Source organism: Notothenia rossii (genome assembly GCF_949606895.1).
Source record: "Notothenia rossii genome assembly, chromosome: 10".
Classification (NCBI taxonomy): domain Eukaryota; kingdom Metazoa; phylum Chordata; class Actinopteri; order Perciformes; family Nototheniidae; genus Notothenia; species Notothenia rossii.
Genome location: NC_136908.1, coordinates 62,763,937 through 62,788,665, shown reverse-complemented (window position 1 = coordinate 62,788,665; position 24,729 = coordinate 62,763,937). Strand labels below are relative to the sequence as shown.

General features: G+C 40.6%; 1 protein-coding gene across 1 annotated transcript in view; it reads left to right on the top strand.

Moving 5' to 3' along the window:
• trhde.1 (thyrotropin releasing hormone degrading enzyme, tandem duplicate 1) overlaps positions 1 to 24,729 on the top strand; it is a 179,564-nt gene that overhangs the window by 63,067 nt on the left and 91,768 nt on the right. Inside the window, exon 6 of the mRNA XM_079656583.1 lies at positions 20,392 to 20,546. Coding sequence (XP_079512709.1) covers positions 20,392 to 20,546 — 155 coding nt within the window. The remainder of the gene's footprint in view (positions 1 to 20,391; positions 20,547 to 24,729) is intronic.

Sequence of the window (24,729 nt, the reverse complement as noted above, 5' to 3'; positions counted from 1 at the left end):
CCACTCGTGTTGTTCTCTCATATACCCACCGTCCTCTCTTCCTGTTTGCACATGGGTTGTGTGCGACGGTCATTATCTTCCCCCTCCACGGTCAAACGGACAAATTAGTACACGTGTCAGCGAGCGAATGAGGACGTGTCAAAACTCTCATTAGTGTCCGGAGAGAGAGAGAGAGGAAACGTGTCCTGGGTCAGAGAGGGGAGAGAGGGAATGAATGTATAATTATCTTTATTAAAACAGAGAAATATCAGGAGAACAGGATTGTAATTTACAGATTGGAAGTTGTTGAATATTTGGTCAATTATCTGATATAAGAAGTACGGGCTTTGAAATGTACTTCAGTAAAAAGTACCCATAACTAGCAGCTGTTTTAAAGAGTACCTGACCTCCCTTTATATTAATAGAACAATAATGTCATTGTTAGCTAATGAATGTTTCCATGGTGACCAACGGCAACATGACAACGTTTTCATTGGTCCCTCTTCTTTAGAGAAGACCAGGAAATGATGGATACACGGATCGTGTTCAAATCAATAGGCACGCAATGACTCTAAATAATAATGATCACGCCACCAAACACACATTCAGACTAAAGGAACCAGCCTGTTTGGAAAATGAGAGAAGTAGAAAGTACAGGTATTTGGGTTCAACATGTGAGAAGTAGAAAGTACAGGTATTTGTGTTCAACATGTAAGAAGTAGAAAGTACAGGTATTTGGGTTCAACATGTAAGAAGTAGAAAGTACAGGTATTTGAGTTCAACATGTGAGAAGTAGAAAGTACAGGTATTTGTGTTCAACATGTAAGAAGTAGAAAGTACAGGTATTTGGGTTCAACATGTGAGAAGTAGAAAGTACAGGTATTTGTGTTCAACATGTAAGAAGTAGAAAGTACAGGTATTTGGGTTCAACATGTAAGAAGTAGAAAGTACAGGTATTTGAGTTCAACATGTGAGAAGTAGAAAGTACAGGTATTTGAGTTCAACATGTAAGAAGTAGAAAGTACAGGTATTAGAGTTCAACATGTAAGAAGTAGAAAGTACAGGTATTTGGGTTCAACATGTAAGAAGTAGAAAGTACAGGTATTTGTGTTCAACATGTAAGAAGTAGAAAGTACAGGTATTTGAGTTCAACATGTAAGAAGTAGAAAGTACAGGTATTTGTGTTCAACATGTAAGAAGTAGAAAGTACAGGTATTTGAGTTCAACATGTAAGAAGTAGAAAGTACAGGTATTTGTGTTCAACATGTAAGAAGTAGAAAGTACAGGTATTTGGGTTCAACATGTAAGAAGTAGAAAGTACAGGTATTTGGGTTCAACATGTAAGAAGTCAAAGTAAAAAGTCGTCAGAAAAATAAGTATGGAGTAAAGTACTGATACCAGAAACATGTACTTAAGTACAGTAACAAAGTATTTGTGCTCCACTAATTCCCACCTCTGATCAAACACTGTTTAAATGAACCTCCAGGAAGCAGGAGCTGTCCGCCCTGTAACTCAGATAAGATGTAATGTTAGTAATGAACAGCAGCTGGTGTTCCCTTCGGCCTGCAGGCGTTTTTTTCAAGCATGCTTCTTAGGTAACGTCAAGCTGTCTTTGGCTCTGTTCCGCTGTAACAATGATAATGTCCTCTCTGTGGGACTAATAAAGATTCTGATTCTGATTCACATCACATCAGACAGAAGAGGTGCAGCCTGCGGACAAACCTTCACATCCCATAATGAGACCGTTAACCCTCAGGCAGCACAACGCACAGGATCAGCTTAAGAGACGATTCCATCACTTTTAATCTCCTAATTATACATCTCTCTGCTCCAGCCTGGATTTAGATCACTAATCACCACTCGGTGTCTTAATCTTACATATTCATTAAGCAATGTGGTGTTACATTATCTGTTTCAATGTGTTTTGAATACAGAAGGAGGTCATTGTATTATGTATAGATTACATCTTTTTACTCACAGCAGGATGTCAGATTTCCATTGGAAGTTGTTCATTAGGTATTTCATTTCAAAAGGTAAACTTACACATGTAATTCAACATCTGGTGTTGTTAACACACTGTTCTGTAGATACAGATGTTACATAGTAAATATTATTGTTGCACACGATGCCATTTCTTCACTCTGCAGCAGGTCCATTCACTCTTAAATTGGCCAATTTCCATCCATTGGAAGTTTTGAATTAGAGTTTTGATTAAAACAATTAGGACTTATGGTACTGAATACTTTTTTAAGATTCCAATATGTTTGATATTTAATTACACCATATATATAATCCTATTTAGAAATGATATTGTTTCCATTATGTTGCTTCTGGGTGTCTTTTTAGAAGGAATCTTACATTACATTTTGATTTTAATTACTAGATTAACTTCTCCTGGTGTGTGTGTGTGTGTGTGTGTGTGTGTGTGTGTGTGTGTGTGTGTGTGTGTGTGTGTGTGTGTGTGTGTGTGTGTGTGTGTGTGTGTGTGTGTGTGTGTGTGTGTGTGTGTGTGTGTGTGTGTGTGTGTGTGTGTGTGTGTGTGTGTGTGTGTGTGTGTGTGTGTGTGTGTGTGTGTGTGTGTGTGTGTGTGTGTGTGTGTGTGTGTGTGTGTGTGTGTGTGTGTGTAGCAGTATAATTAATTGTGTGTATTAGCTCTCTGTCTCCTGCAGTGCTTTGTTTGAAGTAGAGAATTTATGACTGCAGAACATGTTTGCATAAACTTCATTAGAATATAAAGAGACATAAATCAGCTGTCTACCTGCAGCTACCTGTCTGCCTGCCTGTCTCGCCCTCCGTCCACTTTCTGACTCGTTCCCTTTAAAGAAACTCTCAAAAACACAGACGTTCTCTCTGTACTTTCTCCCACACGCTGCGTCATGCATTATCAGCTCCTCACATTCTGATTGGCTGACAGAATCCTAATAAGTGTTACTTTGTATCAACGGCCAGAGTCCTAGCGTTCCATTCACACCATTGTTACCTTTGTGACTGTTACCATGGTAACCTTCAATTAATGTCCACCCACCGCTCTCTGACCACGACCATCATCTTTATTTTAAATATGGAGCAGAACATAAATCAGAAATTCACTTTTTCCGAACCGCTGGCTTCAGAATGAGGCTGTCACTCAGATTTTCAGCTAAATAATTTTTTCTCAATATCTTTGGAACATTCACTCTATATTGTGATTTTGGTCGGATTCACGTCATTAAGACTCAATATGACTACTTTTTGCGACTTTTTTTTGTGTGAATAAACAATACAATGATACAACCACATTTATCAGTAAAACCCTAAAAATACAATTAATACCAATTTAAAAACTTGAATAAAAGTTAAATGAATGTTGATATGTGTTTTTTCTGGTGCAGCACGTATCCTCAGCTTTGTCTCAGTTTGACCTTATTTCCAAAGAACCAGAGACTCTGACAGGTCTCAGGCCTTCATGTGCGGAGCTGTGGTTCAATTATGGAAAAATCACAGGTAGGTTTTCTAACCTCCTGCAGCTCAGCGCTGAGGCTTCAGAGCTTATTACCAGCTGCTAAAGGCCAGAGTCACTCATTATAGTTTCTCACAACCCTGAGCCAGATCTCTGTAGATGTGTTATCGGTCTCTGGATTCTCAGAGACTTCTATTACCCTCAGGATCCGGAAATCAAGGCTCACCGGCTCTGAGATATTGCTACCTTTACTAGAGTGTGGTGCATTGAGTCCTCAAACCAAGAAATGAGTCAGCATTTGAGCACTTCCTGTCCTTCGTCTGGGACATTTTTAAATATGTTTTTAGTTATCCTGAAATTAGCTCTGTGGTTAACACAAGCTTCAGATATGAATCAACAACATAAAATATGTCAGTAAATACCCCGCTGGTGGATTTCAAAACGGATGTTGCTAACAAGAGTCTAAATGAGACGACTAAACGTCATCACGTCCAACATTAGCTGCCTTTAGCTTAGCGGTGGTGACGTGAAGTCATGTGACCGTGCTGTAGTTCCTTTATAGCCCAACATTAGCCTCCTTTAGCTTAGCGGTGGTGACGTGAAGTCATGTGACCGTGCTGTGGTTCCTTTATAGCCCAACATTAGCCTCCTTTAGCTTAGCGGTGGTGACGTGAAGTCATGTGACCGTGCTGTAGTTCCTTTATAACCCAACATTAGCCTCCTTTAGCTTAGCGGTGGTGACGTGAAGTCATGTGACCGTGCTGTAGTTCCTTTATAGCCCAACATTAGCCTCCTTTAGCTTAGCGGTGGTGACGTGAAGTCATGTGACCGTGCTGTAGTTCCTTTATAGCCCAACATTAGCCTCCTTTAGCTTAGCGGTGGTGACGTGAAGTCATGTGACCGTGCTGTAGTTCCTTTATAGCCCAACATTAGCCTCCTTTAGCTTAGCGGTGGTGACGTGAAGTCATGTGACCGTGCTGTAGTTCCTTTATAGCCCAACATTAGCCTCCTTTAGCTTAGCCGTGGTGACGTGAAGTCATGTGACCGTGCTGTAGTTCCTTTATAGCCAAACATTAGCCTCCTTTAGCTTAGCGGTGGTGACGTGAAGTCATGTGACCGTGCTGTAGTTCCTTTATAGCCTAACATTAGCCACCTTTCGCTTAGCGGTGGTGACGTGAAGTCATGTGACCGTGCTGTAGTTCCTTTATAGCCCAACATTAGCCGCCTTTAGCTTAGCGGTGGTGACGTGAAGTCATGTGACCGTGCTGTAGTTCCTTTATAGCCCAACATTAGCCTCCTTTAGCTTAGCGGTGGTGACGTGAAGTCATGTGACCGTGCTGTAGTTCCTTTATAGCCCAACATTAGCCTCCTTTAGCTTAGTGGTGGTGACGTGAAGTCATGTGACCGTGCTGTAGTTCCTTTATAGCCCAACATTAGCCTCCTTTAGCTTAGCGGTGGTGACGTGAAGTCATGTGACCGTGCTGTAGTTCCTTTATAGCCCAACATTAGCCTCCTTTAGCTTAGCGGTGGTGACGTGAAGTCATGTGACCGTGCTGTAGTTCCTTTATAGCCCAACATTAGCCTCCTTTAGCTTAGCGGTGGTGACGTGAAGTCATGTGACCGTGCTGTAGTTCCTTTATAGCCCAACATTAGCTCTTTACGTCAGAAATCATAAAGTGGTGTTAACATGTGTAGATTTTCCTGCTGATCTTAAACGTTAATTTATTTTTCTGCAATAATCCAAAAGCCAATGAAAAAATCCCATTGTCTTTTTGTCATGGGAACCAGTGAGATGCTGCCTTCAGGGTTAACTTAATCTCGTTAACTTTTTGTTGTTGCTTTTCGTGGAAGGCTAACTAGTTTGTGTATTCATGTAATTTGATCATTTTAAGTTGATGTAATCTATGATATATGCGTTGTTGCATGACGCTAATAACCTGCATTATTGTGTCACGTGGCAAATTGTCCCAGGATTGACGAATCACGTTATTCTGTCACCAAGTTATTGTAGTATATTATTCCGTCAAAACTCATCAGCATCCAAACCCCCTGTCGCTCCCTTGTTTGTTTTCTTCAATAGTTGCGGTTATATCCATAGTAAGGTCCTGTGAGTGTTCAAAACAAGTACGATAGTTTGGGAAATATTATCCGTGCAGGGTCAGCGGAGAGAAGCAGATGGTGAGTGATTTGTGTGACAGAACGTGAAGAGAATAGAACAGACGGCAGAAAGACAGAAGAAGAAAGACGAGCATTAACCAGATGGAGAAACGAGAGTGAAGACAGAATAGAGACGTTATATAAACAGCCCATCTGCTGTTAATGAGATTCTCTCTGCTGACGCTGTCAAACAGAGCTAACGTCCTCCATGTTGGTCTCTGTCAGGTGAACAGCTGACGAGACTCTGGAGCTGCTTTCAATTCATGTATTCACTAGCTGATGAAAATAGGGCAGAATAAGTGGTGGAGGAAGAGCTCAGATCTGACATTTTTAAAGTTGTAATACCATAATCAATCAATCTGTATTTACATAGCACATTTCATACACAGATGCTAACACAAAGTGGTTCAAAAACAAAAAATAAAAACACTACCCGCCTCTCCCAAGGGTAATACATACCAAGTGACACTTTGTGATTTATCAAAACTATACAACAATCCAGTATTAGTGTAGAAAACATGAAGCTGAGACCAAAAATAAATAAACTCATTACACAAAATAACCATTTTCAGAATAATGCTGCCTAACGGACACAAAGACATCCTTTCACTTTAAAGGTCACATGTTCTGCTTCTCCGGTTATCACCCTTTGTGTGTTATGAAGGTTGTTCTGCATGTGAACGGTCTGCAGTCACAAACCCTCAAAGTACACCCTGTAGAGAGTAAAACTCTAACACAGAGCAGACCTGTCTGTGCTGCCCCAGAACGCCTCGTTGGACATTTCTCTGTTTCCATTGTTTGCTTCCTGGGTTCTGTGATGTGTGAACACCCAGATCAACAACAAATGACCGGATTGGCCCGAATGGACCAATCCTTGGAGCCCCTCACTCACCAGGACCCCTTGGCTAACTAACAGGGAGTCCCATTGACTTGTATCGCAGACCCGGAAACCTGTCCGCCCCTCGCAGCAGCAACGAGCCTCGCAACGTCCCGACCAATCAGAGCACACTGGGCTCACAGGCAGGGGGGGGGGGGCAGGAGCTCCAACAAGCCGTGTAGGACAGAGAGTGAATACACATACTATACAGAGATGCTGTATGAGAAACCAAAGTGAGTTTAGAGCACAATGTAAATCTATTCTAGTAGACTTCAACAATGGAATCATGATCAGTAGAAATGGCCATGATTTGGGCCCTTTAATAATTAATCTCAGCAAACCAAACTAAAACTACTGCATTTCATTTATAAGATGCTTTGTCTTACTCTTATCTGCATGCGAGGAATAAATGATCCAGGATAAGGTCACACAGTGAAATAACTCTCTGCTCAGTGTCACCATAGCAACACCACAGGGGGTATTCATATCATATTTAACTTTTTATATGTTTTGTGAGAGCGGTCTATTATATATGGCAGCCAGAGGTAATCTAGTGATGCAGATGGTCGAACGCTAAAGTGCTGCACAGGGTGTCCTAACTTCACTTCCTGTCCTCATTCATACTTTAATATTTTACCACCGTCTAAAAACGTGAAGGATGAGAAAGTATAGACTCAGGCTGTGGTTTAGTCAAAGTCAGATTTATTATCAAAATGACTACGTGTGTTATACATCCAGAAATCTCGAGATACCGTTTCCCGCAGTCCCACAGTGTGGCACATATACATACAACTAAAAAAGGGCCTAGATAAACGGGGTATACAAACAAGTAATAGTTTTTAATAAGTGCCGGTTAATAATATATTTCAAATGTTAATAATATATTTAAAATGTTCAAAGTACAGTTTCAGTGCAGCAGCGGAGATGGGCAGAAAAGTGACTGGTGCTGGATGAGGGAAGGTTGTGTGTGTGTGTGTGTGGGGTGGGTTAAAGTCCAGGACCATTTGGGGCAGGGGGTAAAGGTGGGGGGAGAGATGTCAGAGAGGGGGAGAGAGGGATTCCATGTTTTTATTCATAAAACGTGGACTTTTCTGAACCACTCTTTATTGACTTTGAGGCAAAAACGCCAGGGAAATGTGTGAAGAAGAACGGTTTAGGAAAATAAAATATGGTACTAAGATAATTGATTCTTTATTTATAGTATAATAAACCAACATTTAATAAGGGAATGACAAAAAAATATGGTTATTAAATAGGGGAATTATTGCCCATTCCCAACACATGTTCATAGACTCTGATGCAAAACGTAGTTTATAAGGATTTAGGAAAAGCCAACGAGGTGCAAAGATAATCCGACTACATGTATAATACATTGAACCACTATTTATAAAGTCAAGTAAAATCAATTTAGTGAAGATCAAGGCTATTAAAAAGTATTAAAAGTTACATTTTGTAGCTTGTTTTCAATAAGTATATAAATGGTCCAAAGAGGTTGTATTCTACAGTCTGCCTGAATGTAATCATGGCGTAGGTGTGTAGTGTGATTCTGTGGAGTTTATTGATGGCATCCCGTTGGATTTGACGTCATCTGAACAGGACATCGCGTGCTATCAAGCAGTGAGCGTGCGATGTCCTGTTCAGATAACGTCAAATCCAACGGGATGCCAAATATGCGTAAATGTATATAATTATTGAAAACAAGCTACAAAATGCTGTTTAATACTTTTTGATAGCCTTCATTTTTGCTAAATTGATTTATCAATTTTTTAAGACCCCGCGGACCCCCTGAATAACTTTATAAATAGTGGTTGAAGGTCCGTTTACGCCGGTTGTTAAACAACATCGTTATGGGGAAATGCAAGTCTGCGTCCAAATGGTTGGAAGATAAGGAGGAAGGACAATCAATACTGTATATAGTCAGTGTGAGGTAAAGTGTGTCGCCACGGTAACCGGTTAGAACTCAAAGTGGCGATGAGGTCTTAAAATGTATGGAAAGGGTCTTAAAGAAGGTCCTAAAAAGGTTTTACATTTGACTTCAGGATTCCTGCATATACCCTGATATAATAAGATACTGAATAACCAGAAAACTACAGCATAGCTTTTATCCTAACAAATGTTCATAAATTCATATAAATTCATGTTTTCTTTTGCCGATTTTCTGTGAATGTGCTTGTAATTTGAATCTTGAGAAAACAATCCAGAGACAAACGATCCAGGAACAGTTAGCATTAGTGAAAACTTTGCCAATTTGTTTGAAAATGGTGAAAAAATACATATTTAGAAAAAGAAAAAGGACATTTACAGGCACAATCAGAAGAATACCAATATTAAACCAGGATCTGAGAGCTTCCAACTGAGTATTCTGAAGTCTAAGAAACAAGGAATACAAGGAGTATAAGGAAAGTAAATGCATTTAAATGGAAATGATAATGAACCAGGAAGTCACTGCAGCAAAATGTCCTCCAAAAGAAGGTCTAAAAATTCAGTTCCATCAGAGCGAGCCCTAATGAGACTAACGAGCTTTAAAGTGTAATTAAACATCTCCAGGTGTGTTATGATGCTTCAGAAGAAAGGTCGGCACCGCTCAGCTGTAAAATGTTTTTAAGCCTTTATCTCTGCGGGATGATTCAGGCCTCTGATTGGCCGAGCTGGAAGAGGGCCAAGCCAATCACAAGCCCGGGGCCATCTGATGGTCACTGTCCTCTGAGTCTCCTCTACACACACACACACACACACACACACACACACACACACACACACACACACACACACACACACACACACACACACACACACACACACACACACACACACACACACACACACACACACACACACACACACACACACACACACACACACACACACCCCACAAATTGCATCATGCTGATATAAACTCATATTCTCTTTGTGTGGTCGCACAGATAGAAAATCTGTGTGTGTGTGTGTGTGTGTGTGTGTGTGTGTGTGTGTGTGTGTGTGTGTGTGTGTGTGTGTGTGTGTGTGTGTGTGTGTGTGTGTGTGTGTGTGTGTGTGTGTGTGTGTGTGTGTGTGTGTGTGAGTGTACAGATCCCATTTCTTCACTGTAAAAGTACTCGACTGCAAGTAAAATACCTGCATTGAGAATGTTCTTTTAAGTATTGTGAGTAAAAGTATCCATTGCAAAGAAGGTAAACCAGCAAATTATCACATTTAAGAAGCTGAACTATGAGATGTTTTTAGATCAAAATACTTACAAAACTAATCAATAATTGTCAAAATGTATATTTCTGAGATTTAGTGGTGTAATAGTACCACAGAAAACAAATGAGGCCCTATTTAACTTGTGTGGGTCCTGTAGTGTCTTCTATAGGTTTGTAAATGGTCGGCAAAGGCTAAAATCCCACATTTCCGCAACACAGTGACATCACTATGTAACACTCGCGCTCCTATTGGCTATCGCTCCAACACATTGTAGGCTAAGGGGATGGTTTCATCCATTCAAACAGTAAAAAAAGTAGTTAAACGTTGCCACTCTAAAACCTAATTTCCTGCAAGAAATATAGAAGGTTTTCCTCCAGCTTAAGCCACAGAATACACACGGGGCGTCCATATATATTTACTGAAGTTATTTAAAAATATAACAGGACTATATTCCTGAAGTGCGTCGATCGTGCTCCCCTGAGGATACACCTCTCTCACGACCTCATGATGTTTCCTCTAACGCCGCCCTCGGGACACACTCCACTCTTTAAGCTCCTCTCGTAAGAATAGCTGAAGCATCAGTATGTAATTTATTCTGTACAGCACTTTCATATTATGGGGTGTAATGAACATTTCAGCCTGCAGCAGAGAGGCTCGTCTCCCCCCTCTTTCTCCCCCGTTCCCCCCCCCCCCCCCCCCCCCCCCTCTTTCTCTCTGTGGCTGCAGGTTGTCTAGCTAGCTGAGAAGCATTTTAACATTCAAACACTCGCCTCTTCTTCTTCTGTCTGCTGAATATGGAGCAGCTCTTATCTCAACGAGAGAAGGATAATTGGTGGACAAGTGGGGAGGGAGGGAGAGAGGGAGAAAACACAGGGACAAGAGTCAGTGTCAATGATACTGAAAACAGGAGATTTATATCTGTGTGTGTGTGTGTGTGTGTGTGTGTGTGTGTGTGGGTGTGTGTGGGTGTGTGGGTGTGTGTGTGTGTGTGTGTGTGTGTGTGTGTGTGTGTGTGTGTGTGTGTGTGTGTGTGTGTGTGTGTGTGTGTGTGTGTGTGTGTGTGTGTGTGTGTGTGTGTGTGTGTGTGTGTGTGTGTGTGTGTGTGTAGTGGGAAAAATTTTCTTTTAATCGCATTACCAGTCGTTGTGTTTAGACTTGTAGGTAGTGGGTGTTACAGCAGAGCTAGATGGATGGATGGACAGACAGACATACTTTATTGATCCCAATTTGGGAAATGTTTGCGTTGCAGCAGCATAAAAAACAAGGCAATAAGAGAAATTAAGACACTAGAAATAAACAGTCCAAAATATTTCTTCTATAGAAATAAAATAGCGTAAAAAAATATATACATGTGGAAATACGATGTACAGTGGAAGCTAGTGGGACGAGAGAGGAGAAAAGTAAGAATATTTATGAGAAATGTTACGTTAGACTGGTTAACAGATGCATACTGGATACTAAAAAAGATTCTTGCTTAAAGATCCATTTAAAAAAAGACTCAATTTCAAAATGTGACCTTAAAAAAAAATCTTTCCAAATGAATAGACATACAAATAGATAAGTTTCTAACGATATCTTTCAAAACATTAGTTCAAGAGGTTAAGTTTGAAAATATTTTTTCGCAAAAAGATCTTTCTAATAGTTTAGTTTAGAAAGTTTGAAAAGATTTGTCAAAGCTCACATTTTACTTTAACCAGGATCACATTTGTATTTAAAATCGATGTCAGACTTTCACATTTTGATTGTAGAGCAGCGAAAACTAGAGAATGTAATTTGTGAAGAAATTGCTCGTGGGAATGCTTTATGCTCAAAAGCTGACGCTAAACTGCTATTCTGAAATGTAATGTGTAAGAAGAAAGTGAAGAATTTAGATTGAAATGATACATGAACACTGGGGGCTTGAATGTGTGATGAGAGAAGAAAAGAAAGTAAAAAGGCTTGGAAAAGCAGCAGAATATTGGAACTGCAAACTTGATGGCGAATGATCAGTCACCATGGCAACGGCATTCGATGACACCCCATAATACGCTTATGCGTTGATGGCTTCATCGTTACCAAACATGGGAAGTTTTGGGGCATTTCGAACATTTGAACTGAAGTTGTGAGAAAACCGTGTTTCATGGTGAGCATTGTGTTGCCAAGGCAACGGCAATTGAAGACATTTTAAAACTGTCCCGTAGATGTCTTCACAGCTGGACTGTTAGCACACATGTGAAGTTTGAGCACTTTTAGAAAATGGAGTTGTGGCAATATCGTGATTTACGGTGAGGGATGCGTTGCCATGGCAACAGCTTTTGAGGAAAACTCACTAATGGCACATAGACATGTTGAAGGCTGGACCATTAACCATTATCTGAAGTCTGCTGCTCTGAGCATGTCAGTTGGAGTTATGACATCATCGTGTTCCATGACACAGGTGTTTATATTTGAGCTAACGACGTGTGCAGAGATCACAGGTTTCCATGGTGATCGCAGTAATCTGTGAGAGGAGAGCATTTGCATTGTTCTGAATGAGAGATAAACCTCTTACATGTGAACGTTTTGTTGAAAAACCGTAACAGATATCGGTGAAATTTCAAACCGTGAAGCATCTGAAGGAAGTTGAGTATCTGAAGTGTGGTTTTTGTGTACTTTCGGGTTAATAATGTGGCCTTTTTGGCAGATTAACTAAAGATGTGCGGCAAGCTACGAGATGTTTTCCTACGTTTGTCATGACACATTTTGTCTCAGGAGTGTAGGGTTCGGGAATTATGGCAGGTTTAAAAAAAAATATGAAGGCGAATTTCAAGCTGTCCTCCACTCTAGCTTTGAGATCACACACCTTAACGAGCTGCTCAATACGCACTAATGTTAAAATCTGAAGAAGGCCTCTTTACCAAGGTCTGAACAATGTTTAATATCTCTAAAAGTAAGAATCAGATTTAAAAGTTGTCTAACATGAATAATGTCAGAAAGATGTGTAACATTTTAAAGCTGGAATGAGGTTTCTGTATGAAAGTAAGAAGGAGCAGTAAGCTGTTGAAGTCACATGAAGATTGTTCAAATCTGAAGAGTTTCTCCATTGACTTCCATGTAAAACATTTGATGAATTATGGGAAGTATCTCTGGAATTATGAAAGTTATGAATGAGAAAAGTAATAGCCATTGATTCCCGACCGAGCTGAACATTTTGATGTTTGAACGGAGTTTCTGCGATGTGGAATGTGGGAGAAGAAGAGGCGCAAAATAACCCGGACAGCATTCCCACTAAATGAGTAGGAGTAAAAAAAGGCTATAGATAGAGACACGGAAACCAGGTGAAACTCGTGTGTGTGTGTGTGTGTGTGTGTGTGTGTGTGTGTGTGTGTGTGTGTGTGTGTGTGTGTGTGTGTGTGTGTGTGTGTGTGTGTGTGTGTGTGTGTGTGTGTGTGTGTGTGTGTGTGTGTGTGTGTGTGTGTGTGTGTGTGTGTGTGTGTGTGTGTGTGTGTGTGTGTGTGTGTGTGTGTGTGTGTGTGTGTGTGTGTGTGTGTGTGTGTGTGTGTGTGTGAGAGAATGAAACAATTCATTTCATTTTAATTTGAATGTCTATTGAGTATAATGTCTCATTTGCATATTCCACCTTAAGTTAAACTGATTGGCTCCCCCACAGCTAACCAATCAGTTATGCTGTCTGAGCCCCAGCCATGTGGATAATAAGCTGTCAGCCAATCACACGCAGCTTGGGAGAACACGCTGCTACCTGATTGGGTGGAGCTTGTCAAATTCTGTTTCCAGGGTAACCTATATATTTCATGATGTATTACTGGAGCCGCGGTTAGCGAGCCGTAACGTTTGTAGGATCCTCGTCAAATGAGTTTTAACAAGGCAGTGTGCTGCATTTAATGTCTTGTTTAAAACGGGGGAATCCATTTATTTCACTGGATCGTTGCCATGAGTGAAGTCACTCCTTTGGGAAATTAAATGACGGACAAATTAGCCAGATCTTTGGTGGACTTTCGTTCCTTTATAGCCCAACATTAGCCTCCTTTAGCTTAGCGGCGGTGAAGTGAAGTCATGTGACCGTGCTGTAGTTCCTTTATAGCCCAACATTAGCCACCTTTAGCTTAGCAGTGGTGAAGTGAAGTCATGTGACCGTGCTGTAGTTCATTTATAGCCCAACATTAGCCACCTTTAGCTTAGCAGTGGTGAAGTGAAGTCATGTGACCGTGCTGTAGTTCCTTTATAGCCCAACATTAGCCACCTTTAGCTTAGCGGTGATGACGTGAAGTCATGTGACCGTGCTGTAGTTCCTTTATAGCCCAACATTAGCCACCATTAGCTTAGCGGTGGTGACGTGAAGTCATGTGACCGTGCTGTAGTTCCTTTACAGCCCAACATTAGCCACCTTTAGCTTAGCAGTGGTGACGTGAAGTCATGTGACCGTGCTGTAGTTCCTTTATAGCCCAACATTAGCCACCATTAGCTTAGCGGTGGTGACGTGAAGTCATGTGACCGTGCTGTAGTTCCTTTATAGCCCAACATTAGCCACCTTTAGCTTAGCGGTGGTGACGTGAAGTCATGTGACCGTGCTGTAGTTCCTTTATAGCCCAACATTAGCCACCTTTAGCTTAGCGGTGGTGACGTGAAGTCATGTGACCGTGCTGTAGTTCCTTTATAGCCCAACATTAGCCACCTTTAGCTTAGCGGTGGTGACGTGAAGTCATGTGACCGTGCTGTAGTTCCTTTATAGCCCAACATTAGCCTCCTTTAGCTTAGCGGTGGTGACGTGAAGTCATGTGACCGTGCTGTAGTTCCTTTATAGCCCAACATTAGCCACCATTAGCTTAGCGGTGGTGACGTGAAGTCATGTGACCGTGCTGTAGTTCCTTTATAGCCCAACATTAGCCACCTTTAGCTTAGCGGTGGTGACGTGAAGTCATGTGACCGTGCTGTAGTTCCTTTATAGCCCAACATTAGCCACCTTTAGCTTAGCGGTGGTGACGTGAAGTCATGTGACCGTGCTGTAGTTCCTTTATAGCCCAACATTAGCCACCTTTAGCTTAGCGGTGGTGACGTGAAGTCATGTGACCGTGCTGTAGTTCCTTTATAGCCCAACATTAGCCTCCTTTAGCTTAGCGGTGGTGACGTGAAGTCATGTGAACGTGCTGTAGTTCCTTTATAGCCCAACATTAGCCACCATTAGCTTAGCGGTGGTGACGTGAAGTCATGTGACCGTGCTGTAGTTCCTTTATAGCCCAACATTAGCCACCTTTAGCTTAGCGGTGATGACGTGAAGTCATGTGACCGTGCTGTAGTTCCTTTATAGCCCAACATTAGCCACCATTAGCTTAGCGGTGGTGACGTGAAGTCATGTGACCGTGCTGTAGTTCCTTTACAGCCCAACATTAGCCACCTTTAGCTTAGCAGTGGTGACGTGAAGTCATGTGACCGTGCTGTAGTTCCTTTATAGCCCAACATTAGCCACCATTAGCTTAGCGGTGGTGACGTGAAGTCATGTGACCGTGCTGTAGTTCCTTTATAGCCCAACATTAGCCACCTTTAGCTTAGCGGTGGTGACGTGAAGTCATGTGACCGTGCTGTAGTTCCTTTATAGCCCAACATTAGCCACCTTTAGCTTAGCGGTGGTGACGTGAAGTCATGTGACCGTGCTGTAGTTCCTTTATAGCCCAACATTAGCCACCTTTAGCTTAGCGGTGGTGACGTGAAGTCATGTGACCGTGCTGTAGTTCCTTAATAGCCCAACATTAGCCACCTTTAGCTTAGCGGTGGTGACTTGAAGTCATGTGACCGTGCTGTAGTTCCTTTATAGCCCAACCTTTACTCAGGTATGATATAAATGCAAAACGTTTACATTGTGATTTTTCGTCTTCTACTATAATTAAAAGTGGGGAGTAAACCGACAGCAGAAGTTATAACTAGAACAAAGAGGAACATCTGCCCAGAGACTTTTCTGTCTTTTCTTAGTTTGTTTGTTTCACACTTTCTTTATCAGCAGCTGGTAAACTGGGACAAAACTCAGAGTGTGTGTGTGTGTGTGTGTGTGTGTGTGTGTGTGTGTGTGTGTGTGTGTGTGTGTGTGTGTGTGTGTGTGTGTGTGTGTGTGTGTGTGTGTGTGTGTGTGTGTGTGTGTGTGTGTGTGTGTGTGTGTGTGTGTGTGTGTGTGTGTGTGTGTGTGTGTGTGTGTGTGTGTGTGTGAGATGGAGAGTTTTCTGTGTGCGGCAGCTGTTTTTATGTCTGCAGGCTCTTTCTCTCCCTGTCTCACCCCTCTCTCTCTCTGTCTCCCTGTCTCACCTCTCTCCCTGTCTCACCCCCCTCCCTGTCTCACCCCCCTCCCTGTCTCACCCCCCTCCCTGTCTCACCCCTCTCCCAGTCTCACCCCCCTCCCTGTCTCACCCCCCTCCCTGTCTCACCCTCTCTCTGACAGTGTTAAACTGCAGTAATCAGCCAATGAAGCTCCTTTTCCTTCCTCGCTGATGTTTTAACACAATCTGCCGTTCGCTGCGTCCGCTCTTCTGAATCTTTAAATATTCATTACCTTCATTAGTCTCTATTCTGTGGTTTTTCATTGCTAGAGTCCGCCATCATGGAGGCGTTCACAGGACAGGAAGCAGCTGGGAATCCAGAGATACTGTTTGCTGTTTATTTTATCCTGCAGACATCAGAGCACATTAATTACTGCCGCTGTGTCACACTTAAATCGGTTTGTTTTCTGATCAACAAAAAGCATCTTTTAGCGCTATGAAAATCCCATATAATATTATTATTATTATTATTATTAACTAGCTAGCTAAGTCAAAATGTACTGACTGCAAATATTTACAAATGTTAACCTTTTCTGCGTCATTTAAACTCTTGTCTTCCACCAGTGGAATATTTACTCTCTATTTTATGTCGTAGAACAATAATCTCTTCAGCTTTTGTTAAACACAGACCTTATTTCGGGCTAACAACCAAAAACACATTCAGAAAACCATTGACTTCCACACCAATAGACAGGAAATGCTAGAATACTGACTCATTTCCTGGTTTTTAGGACTCATTCCTGCACCACTCAGGATCTGAGTCCTCCTTCCTTCAGTGAGTGTTTGATCTGCTTCACATCGACTGCCAGTGTCTCTTTTGTACACTACTTACCAACCAGCAGCATGACTAACACTCCTGTGATGATTGACAGCTGTCAGATGACAGTGACGTCTTCCTGTGTTTTGATTGGCAGCTTGAGACACACAGAGGTCCGTGTGGAGAAACTCAAAGTGTCGCCTGCAGGGTTTTTCCTGCTTAGAGAAACTCAAAACAAACTGAATGGTGCGCCTCGTTTCATTAAAAACAAACTTTCCCAACTTTCCTGACAACACAGCCTCAAGACATATTCCCCCCTGTCATGTCTCCTGTCTGCGAGAATAAATGTTTTGCACAGAAAAAAATAACATATTAATAATTTACAGAGAGTTTCTGGTAGTGGAGCCAAAACAGTAAAGATTGTCTCAAGTTTGGGGCAAAAAGGAAAGGTCGTTAAAATACGAAGTTTTTTATTCTGCGGAGAATATTTGAATCAAATCAGAAAACTTTTTCAACCCCTCACAGTCGCTCCGTTGTAGAATTAAATACAAAAAAGGTTCAATATAATTTAGGTAAAAGGTATAAGAGCAAATATGCAAAGAAGTTAAAGGTAGGGTAGGTAAGAATGGAGAAAGCAGCTCGAGTGCGCTAGCCGAAAATAATCTGCCACTTCCTTACAGAGCCCCTCCCCCAACACACACGAACGCTCTCATGACCAATGAGGGCACGAGATGAGTTTGTGCACAGATGGAAGGCTGACAGGCAGGTAGGCCATCCAGTTACTTTAGCCGGGCCGGCTCAGAGCTTTTTAAAGTACTACGGCTTCCACTGATGACATTTTTTTAATGTATTTATTGTCAAAGCATTTAATATATTCATTGCTATCTGGATGTTAAGAGCGTTCCATGGAATATAACAACAAGTGTTTCTGAAATGAATTACCTACCCCGCCTTTAACATAACATTTAAATAAAGATATTTGCACAAGAATGAGGACTTAAAGTAAGTGTGTAAATATAAAAAGTAAAGTATATATATATATATATATACGCAAATATTAAATAAAAAATAATACAAATATTTAAACAAACATAAGTTAACATTTAAATGTGCAAAAAAGATTAAAAAAATTTTAATGAAGACATTAATTAAAATGTCCATTTATAATATTTATTTATATAAACATAAGAAATACAAAAAGAAATGTGCACATTGTACTTATATATATAAAAATGCATATTACAATATTAACAGATATGTGTTAGTATTAATAAGAAATAGATGAAAATACATGCAAATACATTTTCGATAGATTTCAAACGTCTTGAGAAATCTCACATTACACCTTCATAAATAAACCAATTATTTTAGTTTACTTTGCAGGAAAATATATTTATACCTCCACATTTCTATTATTTCTCTTCTTATCTTCCTGCTTGTGTATTTTCTGCTGTGTACCTCTAACAGAAATCAGTTGAAAGAGTTGAAACTTGAGTGAAAGAGAATAACAAGCTTCATCCAGGCGAGGAGTTTGGTTTGAGAGCCCACTGAGTATATATTCTTTGTGCATGTGAAGTGGTTACACAGGCGGGGGTCTCGGCACCCAAAAAGATTCAGATTTGAAATTCAAATGAGGACCTCTCACTCATTTACTTTAGAGAAACACTCCTTCCCCTCCCTGGAAAACAATCAGGCTTCTATATAGTGAGAACGCTCATTTCCACCTCCTCACCTCCTCACCTCCTCTCGTTCGCCTCCTTTTTAATCAGGTTTCTTCTCCGAAAAGAAACCAATTTCCTGCTCCTTTTTGTTTTAAATTCACTTTTCGGTACAAACAACTCGAACTTTGTTCTGAATACCGGCCCGTTTCTGCATAGAGCCTCATTTATCCTGCAGTTTTAAGCTCTTGTTTGCACTTTGTGAGAAACACATCCAGATATGTAGCTGCTAGTTGTTGTTCTTTCTTGGTTTTGGTATTAACAGCATGTTTTTCTATGAGCATGGACAACTTACATTTGCAGAAGAAACTTGCATCGTGTATTTGTTGTTGTTAATCAGACCTTTATGGATACATTTTCAGCTGAAACAGGAAGTCCAAGCGTGCAATGCAGAATGACTCTTCGTGCTTTAAATTCCCAAAGTAATGTTAACAACTTTAGGCTTGAAAACTAAAACCGGGGCTCAGGTGCAGCGCACAGCTGACTGGCTCACTCCGGGCATCATGACAACAAATTATTTCCTCATGGGAAAAGGATTGTACACCCTCAGCACATTCTTGGACATCACAACGGCTCAGGATGTCCCGTCAACATTTATGTTTCCTATGAACGCTAAAAGCTTTGGACTAATAAAGGCACTAGAAAAAAGTTAGATCACTAAAGTCAGCAGAAATGATCCTTTCGGGAACTTGAATGTCTTCGCCAAATGTCATGTTATTCCATCAAAATTAACCTCATGGTGGCGCTAGAGGCAATGTCCTAAGATGACTAAAATATGAAGGATATATCTTCTGGGGAACATCAGTGTCTTTGCCTAATGTCATGTTATTGCATCAAATATTTACTGAGATATTCAAGTTCAAACCAACCCCAATATAGAATTCAAACCAATGTGATATTTGACCACCATCAACCTCATGGTGGCGCTAGAGGGAAAGTCCTAAGATTACTAAAATTTGAAAGGTATATCCTCTGGGGAACATGAATGGGTTTGCCAAATGTCATGTTATTTCATTACATATTTGTTGAGATATTCAACTTTAAACTAACCCCGATATGATATTCAAACAGTTAATTTGACCACAATCAACCTCATGGTGGCGCTAGAGGGAAAGTCATAAGATAACTAAAATCTGAATGGTATATCCTCTGGGGAACATGAATGTCTTCTCCAAATTTCATGTTATTCCATCAAATATTTGCTGAGATACTTTGATGTTATGTTATTCAGATTTGCTGAGATATTCAATTTTGAACCAACCCCAACATCAAATTCAAACCAATGTCAACATTTGACCACAATCAACCTCATGGTGGCGCTAGAGGAAAAGTCATAAAATAGCTAACATTTGAAGGATATATCCTCGGGGGAACATGAATGGGTTTGCCAAATGTCATGTTATTGCATGACATATTTGTTGAGATATTCAAGTCTGAAATAGAACAAATCCACGGGTTAATTTCTTCCTTGGAGGTCAACACAAGTCACGTAACTTTTCTAATGGCTTTACTTTCAGTCGTCCCTTTCACTTCTTCCGTGACTATTTGCAATCTTACTTTACTTGAGCAGACATTTAATTACTTCCTCAGCGCTCTAATAAATCTTCTTTACTCAAGGTAAACTCTATCCTACAATCTAATTTAAGGGTTCTTTGCTTAAAGGAAGCCCCTTCTTCTTCTCTCCTCCTGTGTCCTCAGTCTATCTGAAATCTCTTTCTTTCTGCTTCTTTCCCATTCGGGTATGTGTGGCGTTACATCTGAGGACTCCCTATATCCATGTCGTGGGCATGAAAGGATTCTTTGGCAGGTTGTTAAAATGACTCATGAGTTTAATTTGAACCTAAAATGGGATCCGCTCTCATGCCGGCAGTCATTCTGTCGGGTTTTTATTCAAATGCTGGCTCTGACTGGGGGGCTTTATTGATGGAGGAACACATGGAGCCTGTGTTGTGAAGCCATCATAACTACAAGTCCTTGTGTGTGTGCTTTTTGTTTTCCAGATTTGTTGGCGGTGCCCAAACATCCGTACGCCGCCATGGAGAACTGGGGTCTGAGCGTCTTCGTGGAGCAGAAGATCCTATTGGACGCAGAGGTGTCGTCTTCGTCCTATCAGATGGAGCTCACCATGGTGGTCGTCCACGAGATCTGCCACCAGGTAGGAACGTTTAACAGCCTTAATTAACAAGTAGGCGGAAATGGCTTCAAATCAAATGGTTTTCCAACGATGCTTTAGCCAGTTGATGCCTCGTCATACTTTCGGGGGGGAGAGTCAGATTTATTTTTAAAAATCTTAATTTTAGGAAAAGCTTGAAGTTTTAGGAAATGTTCGGAATTGCAGAACTATTTTTTTTAACCGGAATTTAAATCTCAGAATTTCAGAAAAACTCAGAATTTCAGAAAAACTCAGAATTTCAGGAAAAAGTACGAGTTTCAGGATTTTTTTTCGAACTTCAGAAATGAAACAGAAGTGAATTTTCTTTTTTTTAAAAACAGAATTTCAGAAAAAGTCATTTTGAATTTTCTTTTAAAAATAACTCAATTCTAAACCACATGAAAAATTATAATTTTTGTAAAAAAAATCCAAGTTTTAGAGAAAAGATTCTGAACTAAAAAAACATTTGTTTCTGTTTTTATTTATTCAAAATCATATGAACAATCTTGAATTTTAGAAAGTCAGATTATTGGGGAAAAAATCATTTAGAAAAAAAATCTGTTAAAAGCAATTACATTTCTTTATTACACAGCTAAATTGAATACACAATTCTGATGGTCTATTTAGATTTTTGGGGAAATAATCTGCCTATAATCTCAGGAATAAGGACAAAATATCACTTTCGGTCAGATCTAAAAAATGATTCCAGATGTGGCCCTCACTCTCTTCCTGTTTAGACAATATTATGCAGCAGGTTTGCTTTCAAGCCTCCATCGAGTTATAATAACCTCAAGCATTAAATACACTTATAATAACTTGTGGTGTCAGCCTTAAGAAGCCGTGTGCATTATGTTTCTCAGTCTGTACTGTTGACATTGCTGCTGCTACATTTGGGACTTTGCTAATTAAGAAACACAAGCTGCCAGTTTAAGGCGACATAAGTTGAGAGCTGGCAGCATGCCATCATCACAAAGTCATGATAACGTGACAGCTGGTAAATAAACATACTCACTGTAGGCTTGACGTATGTTCATTAAATACTTAATTTCAGCTAAATTATATTACTGGCAAGTGTTTCAATGCTGCTTTGTCAATTGTTAAGCTTTAACATTAATTTCTTAATTGTTTTTTAAAGTGTAGATTATACACAACATATTATAGACAACAACTTGATTAGTTCAATTTATAAGCTAACAATGATTTGGGGGAATAAAGGACGATCACATTTCACATCATGACAATGTAGGAGGAGAGGACTCTTTAAAGTAGAGACACTTCATACTGATATACACCTGAACATCAGCAGGAGAGAACTCTTTAAAGTAGAGACACTTCATACTGATATACAGCTGAACATCAGCAGGAGAGAACTCTTTAAAGTAGAGACACTTCATACTGATATACACCTGAACATCAGCAGGAGAGGACTCTTTAAAGTAGAGACACTACATACTGATATACACCTGAACATCAGCAGGAGAGGACTCTTTAAAGTACAGATACTACATACTGATATACACCTGAACATCAGCAGGAGAGGACTCTTTAAAGTAGAGACACTACATACTGATATACACCTGAACATCAACAGGAGAGGACTCTTTAAAGTAGAGACACTACATACTGATATACACCTGAACATCAGCAGGAGAGGACTCTTTAAAGTAGAGACACTACATACTGATATACACCTGAACATCAGCAGGAGAGGACTCTTTAAAGTAGAGACACTACATACTGATATAAACCTGAACATCAGCAGGAGAGGACTCTTTAAAGTAGAGACACTACATACTGATATACACCTGAACATCAACAGGAGAGGACTCTTTAAAGTAGAGACACTACATACTGATATACACCTGGACATCAGCAGGAGAGGACTCTTTAAAGTATAGACACTACATACTGATATACACCTGAACATCAGCAGGAGAGGACTCTTTAAAGTAGAGACACTACATACTGATATACACCTGAACATCAGCAGGAGAGGACTCTTTAAAGTAGAGACACTATATACTGATATACACCTGAACATCAGCAAGAGAGAACTCTTTAAAGTAGAGACACTACTTACTGATATACACCTGAACATCAGCAGGAGAGGACTCTTTAAAGTAGAGACACTACATACTGATATACACCTGAACATCAGCAGGAGAGGACTCTTTAAAGTAGAGACACTACATACTGATATACACCTGAACATCAGCAGGAGAGGACTCTTTAAAGTAGAGACACTACATACTGATATACACCTGAACATCAGCAGGAGAGGACTCTTTAAAGTAGAGACACTACATACTGATATACACCTGAACATCAGCAGGAGAGGACTCTTTAAAGTAGAGACACTACATACTGATACACACCTGAACATCAGCAGGAGAGGACTCTTTAAAGTAGAGACACTACATACTGATATACACCTGAACATCAGCAGGAGAGGACTCTTTAAAGTAGAGACACTACTGATATACACCTGAACATCAGCAGGAGAGGACTCTTTAAAGTAGAGACACTACATACTGATATACACCTGGATATCAGCAGGAGAGGACTCTTTAAAGTAGAGACACTACATACTGATATACACCTGAACATCAGCAGGAGAGGACTCTTTAAAGTAGAGACACTACATACTGATATACACCTGAACATCAGCAGGAGAGGACTCTTTAAAGTAGAGACACTACATACTGATATACACCTGAACATCAGCAGGAGAGGACTCTTTAAAGTAGAGACACTACATACTGATATACACCTGAACATCAGCAGGAGAGGACTCTTTAAAGTAGAGACACTACATACTGATATACACCTGAACATCAGCAGGAGAGGACTCTTTAAAGTAGAGACACTACATACTGATATACACCTGAACATCAGCAGGGGAGGACTCTTTAAAGTAGAGACACTACTTACTGATATCTTGTCCTTATCTTAATTGCTAGGATATTTTTGGAGATGTCTGAAATGCAAATTTAATTTTCGTCGTAAAATTTGCTGAAAAGTTTACATTATGAAGATGTTTCTAAACTCCTGCATTATCTCTGAATGTATTTATTTTAATACAGAATAACATTAAATCCTCCATACTTTATTATTTGAATAACGTTCCTAAAGGGATTCTGCCTCTCTAGCTGGCGTATACAATACTTGTTTACCTCTCTGAGCGCTCTCTTAGTATTTTCAGACATGTTGATGGCTGTTGAACTCATGGCTGTGTTCAGACCTGCTTTCCCCTCATGTGTAGGCAGAAATGGAGCTTTAAATAAACGGTTCATATGGTTTGAAAAAAACGGGAAATTATGCACCTGCCACGACTGCATTTGTTGATAGTATGTTATCTGAGACACTCGGCTGTCACCGAGCCTGAACCTGCTTTCAGCTGCATGTTCCTCTGACTTTAAATAGAAAGAGAGGAAATCACATTTCCCTTCAACGGATGCAAATGATCCGATAAACAGACTGAACGAGACAGAAGTCAAAACAGCTTAAACTGCAACGCCAATGAGCCGTGTGTGTGTGTGTGTGTGTGTGTGTGTGTGTGTGTGTGTGTGTGTGTGTGTGTGTGTGTGTGTGTGTGTGTGTGTGTGTGTGTGTGTGTGTGTGTGTGTGTGTGTGTGTGTGTGTGTGTGTGTGTGTGTGTGTGTGTGTGTGTGTGTGTGTGTGTGTGTGTGTGTGTGTGTGTGTGTGTGTGTGTGTGTGTGTGTGTGTGTGTGTGTGTGTGTGTGTGTGCATGCGCATGTGTGTGTGCGTGTTTTAGGGTGTGCGTGTGTGTGTGTGTGTGTGTTTGTTTGTGTGTGTTAGGGTGTGTGTGTGTGTGTGTGTGCGTGCGCATGTGTGTGTGCGTGTTTTAGGGTGTGTGTGTGTGTGTGTTTGTTTGTGTGTGTTAGGGTGTGTGTGTGTGTGTGTTTGTTTGTGTGTGTTAGGGTGTGTGTGTGTGTGTGTGTGTGTGTGTGTGTGTGTGTGTGTGTGTGTGTGTGTGTGTGTGTGTGTGTGTGTGTGTGTGTGTGTGTGTGTGTGTGTGTGTGTGTGTGTGTGTGTGTGTGTGTGTGTGTGTGTGTGTGTGTGTGTGTGTAGCTTAACTCCCTCAGGCTACAGCAGAGGAGATGATCCTGTGTTCTCAGTACAACATCGGATACGTGACAGGCAGACAAACACGATGAAGCAGAAG